The sequence below is a fragment of the Glossina fuscipes genome, unplaced genomic scaffold (genome assembly GCF_014805625.2).
Source record: "Glossina fuscipes isolate IAEA_lab_2018 unplaced genomic scaffold, Yale_Gfus_2 0, whole genome shotgun sequence".
NCBI lineage: Eukaryota > Metazoa > Arthropoda > Insecta > Diptera > Glossinidae > Glossina > Glossina fuscipes.
The window spans coordinates 22,671,189-22,683,067 of record NW_023998414.1 but is presented as its reverse complement, the minus strand read 5'-3'; the positions used below and the strand labels follow the sequence as shown (position 1 = coordinate 22,683,067).

At 33.7% G+C, this 11,879-nt stretch overlaps 1 protein-coding gene across 1 annotated transcript in view; it reads left to right on the top strand.

Moving 5' to 3' along the window:
* Window positions 1-1,492: 1,492 nt before the first annotated feature.
* Window positions 1,493-11,879, top strand: part of LOC119641391 (GTPase-activating Rap/Ran-GAP domain-like protein 3) — a 45,912-nt gene continuing 35,525 nt past the window's right edge. The window contains exons 1-2 of the mRNA XM_038040019.1: window positions 1,493-1,752; window positions 8,578-8,647. Coding sequence (XP_037895947.1) covers window positions 1,586-1,752; window positions 8,578-8,647 — 237 coding nt within the window. The 5' untranslated portion in view covers window positions 1,493-1,585. The remainder of the gene's footprint in view (window positions 1,753-8,577; window positions 8,648-11,879) is intronic.

The following is an 11,879-nucleotide window of genomic DNA, read 5'->3' as shown; positions in this document are numbered from 1 at the left end:
AATTACAATAAATCGACTTAGTTGTTGAAAATAACATGAATCGATGGGAAAACTTGCATAAAACCAGACAGTTTAAATAGAATGCGTTTTAAGGGGAATTTTTCAAAATAACGTCCACTAATTGCCTACGCTTGGCTCACATTCCATTAATGATGCTTGGCAATCGAATGACCTTGCCTTCAGCAAAAAGCTTTTCTTTCGTTGAAAAATATGTCTTGCAACTATAGGAAACTTACACAAAAATGCGATTTTCGAGAAAAAAAAAAAATTAGCTTGCGGTCATCATTTTGTACGGAAGAAAGCCTGAATATGATTTTTATAGGCGCAAATCCCAGTCAAAAATTAATTATTTTACATATAATTTTTGTCCTTTGTCCGAAATCGGCCTTTCACATACTTTATGTAACTAACCGATGGTTTTTTTTTTTTTTTTTGTTTTCTCATTAATGCGATATTCTGGTAGTTTCGTATTAAGCTTAATAAAACATTTGTAGTTATTCGTTTAGAAATTAGAAAATGTTATCAAAATAAACAACAACGTTGTCATAAAAACACATTAAAGCATTAATAAAGTGAATCAGATATTTTAAAGTGAATGCAAGCATATTCCAATAAAAGGCAAGAAAACACACAATGACAAATGTCCATGCCTCGCTAAGAGGATGTAATTTATTTTAATTAAACCTACGTGAATAAAAGGGACGAAAAATCCTTTTCTAAAGAAACTACAAAACCAGATAATTCTCTCTCTCTTTAACTCTCTGTCTTTCTCTCTCTCTTTCTCTTTGTCTCTCTGTCTCTCTAACTCTATATCTCATCTATATCGGTAAAAAAATCCAAAAATTATTTTTGAGAATTTAGAAATTCCTAACAATTTTATTCACCAAATTTGAATGAAGATAATGTAACGCCAAGTGTTAAGCACATTCTGTATGCATTTTATGAAGAGTACAAGTATGTAACTGGCAGAAAAAGTTATTTCCACAAACGGATATGCAATGTCCTCAATTTCGCTTTCCCTATGCGAAACATGTTCCTCGCATAAAGAGGCCATGCATCTTCAAGTGTAGTCGAAAGTTTGTAGCTTAGTTTCACAACAAAAATAACAAACTGAATTGTATTCTCTGTTTTCGTTTGTTGTTTTGAGCTTCCTAGTAAAGAAGCACACACAACATATTGCCAAATAGGGCAAAAGTGAAAGTGCAGGCAATTGGGCGTCGCTCTACTTTTAATATCAGTTCAAAGTACACTCGCTGCTGCACACGAATTTATCAGTGTTCTTGACGCTATTTTAATTGGTCAAAATATCTCTTCTCTTTGGTTTTGCTTTCCTGCAAAGAACTACTAATAAAATGTGATGACGAGTTTCGCGGAAACTATTTTTAATATGATGAGAAAGAAAAACCAACCAACAAAATGAAAAATAAAGAGATATTAAAATAAAAGCTAAAAAGCTATAAAAGAAAAACAACTAGCAAACGAAAACAAACATTAACAAAGAATTACTAATTAAATATTGTTTAAGTAAATGAAAATCAAATGATCAAGTAACAAGAACGAAAGGCAACGAGTAATAATCATCAGCATGTTGTGCTTCAATATAAAATTAGCGACAATTTTTCGCACTTATCGCGATGAGAGTGTACGTGACCGCAGCCAAAGTCTTTGTGCACCACCCACAACAACACGAGCACCACCACATAAGGACATAGGTGCTTTGCGTGTATTGCAACGTCGTGCATCGAGTGTCATGTAAGTGTAATAATGCCTTGCAGCGATAGATTTTTATTTAATTACAATACAACGAACGGTCAATCCTGCTCTACAAGTAACCAATGTATATGTATGTGCGTATGCAATGCGATGATTATTGTTAATACTATGTTCGGTTGTAGAGCGATTATATCAAATGTCTTTCTTTAATAAAAATTAAATTTAAATCTTTTAAATAATGAAAGACAAGCGAACACATAACAAATTCCAGAAAATTCCTATGCACATGGAGCTGCATCGGGCGGAAGAGAGACTCGCTTAGAGCAAAATAGAGCATACGAGAAGGGCACACATTGACAAAAACTAGAATACATTTTTTCTTCTTTCAAAGTGCCTCTCCATTCTCGGCTGCTGGAAACTCGGAAACTGAGATCGGAGCGGAACTCAACTCAACGGCGTCGACCAGGTTTTAATTTGAGTTTATAAACTAAGCTTAAAACTCCGCCTCATGTCATTGCGGGCATGTCTACACTGAATCAAAATTGATTTTACGCATTTGTCCGTCCGTGCGATAGACCATATGGCCATCCATTTATGACTTGTTATTGGAAATTTTATGATGAATGATGAAAATTAGCATGAAGCACGTATGTGTATTTACCTAAGTTTACAAGTCAAATTTGAAAATGTACCTGTCAGCTTGTCTGTGTATTCAGCAGTTCAGTTTTTACTTATCGACAGGCTCCTCTTGTCTCTTCCCCCTGCTTATTAGAATGTTCATTGGTCAGTCTGTTCGTTTATGCTGATATCGCTGATATGTCCCTCTGTCTATCGGCTATCAGAACATGAATCCATTTATTTTTTATTCTATGGATCGTTCATTTATATATGTGCGATTTTTATGTATTTACAATCGTGCGGCTATCTTTTGTCCATCTATTACATGGATTTAATAATATACGAAACGCAGGCACTTAAAGCGAAAAAGGCACTTAAATGATTCTTTATTGAACTTTGGAATTATTTTTTAAAATATTTTAAATGGCATTCATTCGTGCCAAACGCAATGCAATGCGGCTTTGCGGGTAGCTCAGTTCAAGTTAAGGGAACGTAAAACACAACGTATACTATAAAGCAAAGAGCTGCCTTTGTTGTTTTCGTACGGAAATAAATATATCTTTAGGTAAAATTTTCTATTGTGTTTTATATAGAATATAACATCACGCTATGCCTAAAGCCTTCTTATATGCCAAACATTTATGATTTACATACATATGTGTATTATACATATGAGGTTTTGTAAAAAAACACTTTCAGAGAAGAGCACGAAGTTATGTTATTTTAGTTATTTTTATCGGTTCAGAAAAGAATTTTTCGGGTCTTTAGTAAGGTGGATTATGCACAGAATGATATCGATATATATTAGAAACCTAAATGAAGTAACTGCCTAAGCAAATTCGTTTTAATTATATCGAGGTAATTAATCGAGGACTATACTAGCTTTAAAAATTTTATATATAAACCGAAACCGCTTTACTTATGTCCTTGCGTTACATTGTTCTCTTATTGAAATTCTCAAGATGGGAAAAATGAAGAAAATACACTGAAATAGAATATAACTGTTCTCAACTTGCAAGCGTTTTTCAAGTGCGAAACAGAGCGTAGCCAGCTAAGGGGTAATGCCATTGTACCAGCAAAAAAAAAAAAAAAAAAAAAACAATTTTTTTATTAGCAAAGTTCGTGGTAGTTTTGTCCGGGCAATCCGTACTGCGAACTGAAAAAACTATTGTACTCGTGTAGGCGTGATATCTAAGGAAAAAGGCGGTGACTAAACATAAGTCGCTCGTTCGTGATTCCAGTAGCTTCTGTGCAGTGACAAGAGATGCTATATATCTTTTCGTTTGCCGTTCTCCAGCCTTTTGCTTCTAATGACAATCCAATTTTTTTTTTTTTTTTTTTTTTTTTTCTGCTCATTGCTATAACGGACTATTACCATATCTTCTTGGAAAGCCCCCGCAACGGCTAGGGTCCCTCGGGCTCGCCTGTTAATTAAACACTCAGCCCTTAAGAAAAAGCAAAATAAGTAGATAGATAACTTTATCGTTTTTACCTGTGGAAATCGTTGGCCAAGATTAACGCAACCACCTAATAATTGCGTTGCTTCTGCTTTATATATATGTATGTGAGTGGATCTTTTAAACCGATCATGTGTATCTGAACCACCTTTAAATTAATCTAAATTTCGTTACTGTGTGACGTTAGTAGTGTGCAACCGACTCTTTTTTTGTGCAGATATTATGAGGTCACCTACAGAAGATATTTTTGGAAATATTCATCGTTGCACCTGCTGTAGTTTGTGAGTAATATTTTTGCATTGGAAACATGTGGTGTCCTTAACTTAGTTGCACTCTAATCCTTAAAGGACCGTTTTCCTGCATTTTCAATATCAACCGGCACGGAACACATATCTATAATTTCGTTAAATTTGATTATTGTAGCCACGAATATGCTAATCGCGTAACGACATGTACATAATGGTAACGGCGATCGGACATGTCTAAATCAAACCAGAATTTGATCTTGATCAAGAATACATATGCGTCCTTCATAGATGGACAAACATCGGATGCATAGACGAACAGACACGCTTAGATCAATTCAGATTATCATTCGGTAGAATAAAACATGATTCCATCTCAAGCCCTTCTGCGTGTTGCATACGTCCGCATTAACTTAATATACCCTATACTAACACCGGTGTTGGGTGTAAAGATGAGGGGAGAATGGTTAAAAGACTTTTTATCCTGTTGCACATTGATCTGTTTACGGGTTTGACTTTTCTTTAAAGCTAATCGCTTAGTGCAAAGAAGGAATTTGAAAATATGTTCGAGTTCCTACTGGGCTTTTTCTGTCATACTCATACGCTTTCAGTGAAGGGATCGAAAATATTGCGACCTTTGTTCACTCTATATAGGAGACGAAGTTTAATGCAGTCCGAGTTGAGTTGCATTCAACCAGCGATTTTGTAATGATGTTGTAACAAACAAGCGGTCGTCACGCTGTCTTTGAACACATTTTCGGTCGCATTTTCCTCGCCGAGTATAATCACCGATCTCTTGATACCGTTGATATACACTTCGAATAGCACATCTTAGCAACTGCGCGCGGACAAAGCGAAAGGCCTAAACCATTCGCCAAAGAAATAATCAAAAAGTTCCCTATGCACTTATCAATGCCATAATGTAAATGACAAACCGAAATTTGTGTTTCGAACAATTATTACATAATCACTCGCTGCTAATAATTTTTTTATGGCTTTTCGAACATAAGACTATATTCTCGAAAATTGCTTTCATCCTTCTTAGTCACATGTGTTAGTTACGTATTGAAACACGTTGATATGTTCTTAAGAATTTAATCGAGATGGTATTACGTTGTTTGAAATTTCCGTTCTTCTGTTAATGATAAGTTAGTGACATAACTACTTATCTATGAATTTTGATTTCTTGAAATTTATATATATGTGTGTGCATATATATATTTAAACTGACGTGAAGGAAAGGAAGCCAATGGTATGTTTATAACTATATGATAATATTTAAAATATGAACTAACACTAATGCTTTATGAATATATTATAGACGTAGGGGACAAAAATTTAGTAAATAAATGTATACGAATGTACAAAATCAAAATTTAATCAGAATTTTGAAATTATACTCATTTTGATAACCTAACGTCATCAACGTTAAACAATAATTCAATTAATTTGACTATGAGCTATACAAATAACATATATTATAGTAAAGTGTAACCTAAATTTATTCACATCGTGTTCAACCTTCCGCCAAGTACTTAAGCAGCGTTACATTAAAATTTTATTATCCAACAACAGCAAAAAAAAAATAAAAAATAAATAAATAAAAAATAAAAAGCAAATAGAAAAATACGCTGGCGTACCTTTGTGCTTAAATACTAAATTAAATAGCATAAGTATTTGTGTTTGAGGAATAATAATGAAAAAATATAATTAGAAAGTCGACTACTGTTTGTATTTCTCTTTGTGGACTTTCAAAATTTTCGTACACAGTCTGAAGCACATAAGTGTACATTATGAATATACGCTTCTAATCAAAAGCAGTATAAACATGAAAAATATTACCATTTTCCACCGAAATCTAAAGCATACAAAAAAAAAAAAATCTCACCAGTCTTTACACGTCAGGTAAGTGCAGAGTGATGCCATTCACCGTCAATTTTTAATAGTTCGCATACAGCGGAGACTATAACTGCAAAGAAAAAATTTCTATGGAAGGACATCGTCAAAGATTGGGAGAAAATCAAAATGCATCAGGAAAATGTAAATAAAAAACACATTTTCGGGCAAAAGGAATTTCTTCATTGCAAGAATATAATATACATTATATACTTTATGCCATGCATTTCTATGGCCATCAAAAGCAGTTTGGTTTCATTCAATGGGCTAGATTAAACCATGATCTTTCGATCTTAGAACTCTCACGTCTACAAAAAAAATCTACAAAATAAGACAAGTAAAAGTCAACAAGCAGCGGCCCATAGATCCAAGTTAACCAATTTAGAGAAATTCACTAAAAGCAATTACTCATATGACGAGTTTTCGAATTAAAGTTTTACTCTAACCAAGCGTGTTAGCGCAATAGATTTTATTAAAATATTTAGAATATTGCGGCTGTAGCTTGAAGACAAGCAAGACGAATACATGGATAGATGGACGGACAAACTTAGGAGGGTATAATGAAAAGTGAAAAACGTCTATTTCAAGCGCTTCTGTTTAATGCATACATTCGCACGTAGTTGGAATAACTTTGTACCGCAACTGGTGTAGGGTATAACAAGCTAAACCCCTCTTAAACATTCTGCACCACTTTGCGAGATACAATTGTTCATTAATTTTTGTGATAATTCACCAAAAATTGCACCTTGTTCCTAATGAAAGGCACGCTTTTCATGGAAGCCATTATATGGAAGCTTGCCACAGACTTGAATTTACATGACCCAAATTTAAGAAATTTAATTAAGTACAAATTAGACTTTATTGCTCAATAAGGGCCTAATTTTCATGATTATCCCTATAACGGGAGATATCTAAAATGTAGACTTATGTAGTGCAAGCTTGGTGTACTTCATTTTTATGTTGATTTTTTTATGAAACAATTTTTGGCGCGAAATATTAAAAATTAGACCTCTTTGCCATATAAAGATTACATTTTTATGGAAATGATTATCTGCCCCATGCGATCCAATTTTTTTGCATTGATTTAGAATGTCAAACTACCACTACTTAGCGGTTTTTGTCGACTAATTTGGTAAATTGGCATTTTTTCCCTATAACGACTTTTCCAAAACGAAGCATTGTATGAGGAATTCTCGCAAAAGTGGTCCGATCCATTTCATTTTTAGTTGGGTTCGCTTTCAGGTCAAGTAAAATATCTCAAAAGTTGCGATATATAGATCGAACACAGAAATAGGTGGACAGACCTCGAATGGATTAACCATCAGATCAAAAGGTTTCAGAAAGAGTGTCTGAATCAATCGGTATAGTAGGAGGCGACCAATTTTGTAGGGAATAAAAACGCAAAAATATTTGAAACAAAAGTTTAACACATGGTGCGAACTCGGTGTGTCGGTTTGGAAGGACCGGCTGTTACAGCTTTGCTGATTTGTATTCCCTTGATGGCTGGAACATTTAATTGAACCTAACAAATGTTCTTAGCAAATTTTAGCGTTTCTAGCGTCTATAGCGTGCATGTTGTTCACATACACACAATACTTTAAAATTCCTGTATGTGAAATTTTCGTCAAGCATTTTATACATTATTCAGAATGCGTGTGTCAACGGGTCGCGGTCATTTTTTACGTTTGATCGATTGATTTGACGTAAAATTATGTATGCAAAACTTTAAGTTTTCTTTAGTGGTTTTTAATATAGATGATAGTGTTCGAGAAGCGCCCACATACCTATACGATTCACTTAACTTCGAATTTTGTATTAACGAAAGCAATAAGTGCTTTACAAACTCCCTGCGGAATATTTTTAACCCTTACAAACGAAATAAACTCAACTAATAATAATTAATTATGATGTTAACATATTGGATTATCTGGAATCTAGATGTCTATGCAAATAGTCTTGTCGTCAATATTAGTGCGTACGAAGCATTTTACACTTTAAGCTATTGGGAAAACTTTTGCTAACACATCCCTAAATTATTATTACGCAAAAGGAATGCGTTTACATCATTCCGTATACGACAACAAGCCATTTATGTTGTAAGAGATCCTGAAAGATTCATAGCTAATATTATGGCATAGTGCGTGTGTATGAAATCTCTGTCTTTCATATCATAAAATGATAATAAATAAATTTTTAACATTTCAACTATTAATAATTGGATTATTTAAGACCTTTTAAATCCTCGTACTGTGGTAAAAAGGTTACGTAACGAATCACGTTTACATTAAGGGAGAACGTGTGACATAAAACTTATGCTAACTTTACTCCTAACGATTAAATACAATTTAACAGTTTAATATAAAGTAAGCAAAAAAAAAAAAAAAAAAAAAAAAAAATGAATCTCTAAACCATGTCATTACTGCTGGTTTCGCTTTACTAGAATGTGTCAAAATTATAATTAAATTTTGTAAACCAAAAACTAAAACAAGAGAAATAAGACAATCCTTTTCTTTCTCTCTTTCTCTCTTTGTCTCTATCTCTCTCTCTCTCTCTCTCTCTCTCTCTCTCTCTCTCTCTCTCTCTCTTTCTCTTTCTTTGTCTTGGTCTCTATCTCTGTCGCTCTCTCTTTATCTGTGCAATAATTACAGTTCATCCGCCACTGAGCTTATATCGAGACGTGGAGTATTTTCCCGACAACATTACGGTTCAGTCGATCAGGTATGTCATCCATCTGTTTATATAATTAAGAAGTAAACACAAAAGCCATTGATAAATGATAAACTAAAAGTTTCAAAAATTTCATGCTTACATATCAATTTTTTGTATTTTTTTTTTCTATTATCACATACATACATGCATGTATGACACATTCATACCAAATGTTTGGAAAGTAAATCCTTAAAAGTTTTCTCACTAAAAAATTTTCGACAAAAAACTAACATACGCAAGAAAAACTTATGTCGAAAATTGTACCAAAAGAAAAATTTATTATTTGCTGCAAAAACTTGTTAGTCTACAAAAAGTTTATCTATAATATGAAGATGATATAAATTGTATACGCATAAATATAAAACGACAATGTCGTATAATGTTTAACTAAAATTTATTTCATCTCACTCACGTAATAACGTTTAAACGTAGATTGATGGTACTGTTAACAACAAATTTTGCAAAAGGTGTACCTGTCGTATCCAAGCGTTTATTGTAGAAAAGTAGAAAAAGTCCTCCTTGAAGCTATCCTTTGATATTCATCAGCCATTGAAAATATATAATAATCATTTAAGTTTTTCCGTTGCTTGTAAGCTCAGACCTATTATATAAGAGTTTGTTGTCTTTTCAAAATAAAATTGAACAAGTAAGAAAATTAAATGCTGTTGGGAACGATTCTTTTATACCCATCACCATTATTCTATAAGATACTGGAAAAGAGGAAAACAATAAATTGGCATACTTTATAATATTGAATGGGCGTGGCTGTTTTTTTTTTTTTTTATTGTTTCTATTTTTGTAGAATAACTTTGCGGAAATTTATATCGGGTATCTGATGATGGTTTAGCAGCAGCAAGAAAAAGACACGAAAAACGAAGGCGTTTTCAGTTTTAATTATATAGACGTGTGGGCGTTATATGCGTCTTTCTTCTTTTGCAAACAAAACAATGTTTACTGCAGATAATGCTTAGTTGGACAGATGGATAGACGGTCATCTTTTTAGGCGGATCTCGAATCTGTAACTAGGCAAAAGGTGTTGAAAATTGAAATGAATTATGACGGACCGAACGGATCGACGGAAGTGTTGAGCGGATTAGTTTTAAATCCTTTTACCACCAATTCATATACGAATTGTTATAAATGCTCCTTAATCAGTCATCACCTCGTTATACAATGGATAGATCGGCCCTCTCTATATACATTATAAATTTGGTACATGGGCATGCTTTGATCGAAGGACAAACTCTATTGAAGATGGATGGACTTTTACAATCTCTCGCCGTAGAATGCCTCATTCTCAAAATATCGGAAAAAATTTCTGAACATTGAAGTATGAATTGGATGCATCACACTTTAGATAGAACCCTCTCGCATACAACTACTTCTACGAAAAAGAAGCCCTTATAGACCAATAAATTTGAAATTCTCATATTTCATGGGTGGTAAGTTGGTCCATAATATTAATTCGACATAAACGTAGGTGTATGGTTGGAATTCTCTTTCGTGTAAAGATATTTTCCATTTTATCTTTAATTATGCATATGGGTATATAGGTATATGGGTATAATTGCGAAAATAATAATTAAATAAAAATTTCTCTCGGTAGATAATGCGGGTAAAGCACATTTCATTATCCTAGGAAAGTAAACAGATGAAGAGCTGGAAGAATTGCTGAACATAAACATTTTTCTCCTTCCATATAAGCACTATCTGGCAAAGGATACTTTCGCATGAAAACGTATACCCACTTGCTCTCCTATTACATATAGGGTAGAGTAACAGTGCGAATAATTAATTATTCGGCTAAATTTAGAAGAGTTGTTGTATTTTTATTTTTATTTATTTATTTATTTTTTTTTTTTGAAATTGATTAATTTGATAATGACTTGACAGAACGGTGTGCCAAATTTTATTGCATGACCGTGTGAATACCGTGTGTACCATCTCAATTATTAGTCTGTTGTAAATTGCATGTACGATGGTATTCAAGTTGCCATTTGCTGTTAGGTTACTAACGAAAAAAGTTTCACTTCTTTGCTCATTTTTTTTTTTTTTTGTAGTTTTTTATTTCAATGCCTAAGCTATTATCGGTTCGCATATGACCACTGGCCATTAATCTGTTGAATTTCAATAAGACTTATTGATCGATGTATAGGCTGCGAGAAAGACCAGCCAAGGCACAGACTAATCCCAAACCGGATAAATTAGGAAATAAGCGGATTATAGTTCGAAAGGATTGACATTTGACTGGAAAGAATCAATAGACTGGATGCTGATATGGATCGATACATAGGCAGAGAAGCAAGGGGGTGGCTCAATGATCCGAGACTCAAACAAGTAAATCGATGCATACATAAACTCAGAACAGATGAACAGGTAGATATAGACCTCAACTAACCAGAAATAATTAATAGCTGGCTGGCTAAGCTGACGCAAAGACTGACACTTGATTAATGTCGTGCATATATTTACACCTATTTATGGCTGCCTTAAGTTATTAAGCCTATTAGTTTCCCTCAATAGTGCAAACGGAAGACAAGTGCAATTAATAGTTTCACATTCCCTTGTGACACTACTAAAGGGATTAAAGTGAAGGTAATTAAAGACGGTATAAAAATGTATGTAAATGAAGCTGAAAAAGCGCACCAACAAAGCCATCTTTTTTTTTTTTTTTTGTTTTTTCTTCATTTTCTTTCTTCACTTGAAAGTTTACAGGGTCGTTTACCCGGTTAAGTAAGAAATATGAATTGAAAATCATAGCAGCGCTCAACGTGCAAATGGAAGCGCAACCTTAGACAATCTGTAGCGACAGGAAAGAAGAAAAATGATTAAACTTCATTTAGCAGGGATGGTCGGTCGTCTTCGGTGAATCATTTTTTTGATTACAATTTTATCATAATTATACGTTTGCTTACTTGCTTACTTGCTTGCATGCTCTCGATTTAGATTTGAATCAATCCTTTCATGTAATCAATTTAATCTCTGACGTAAGCACCCAATGATTTTTAAACTCTCAAACACTCTCCCTTGTAAATTGCATATAATACACATAGTCATCGTAAAGGCGCGATTCAAAATCGGCTGAACTACATCCCCCTATGCACTGGCTGGCTGGCTGGCTGGCTGGCTGGCTGGCTGGCTCGTTTCGTCCTTTTTACGCTCGTAAATTGAATTCGACGATTTATTTCATCCTACTTGGAAAAAGAAAACGCATTTAAAATAATCAAACAAAAAAAAAAAA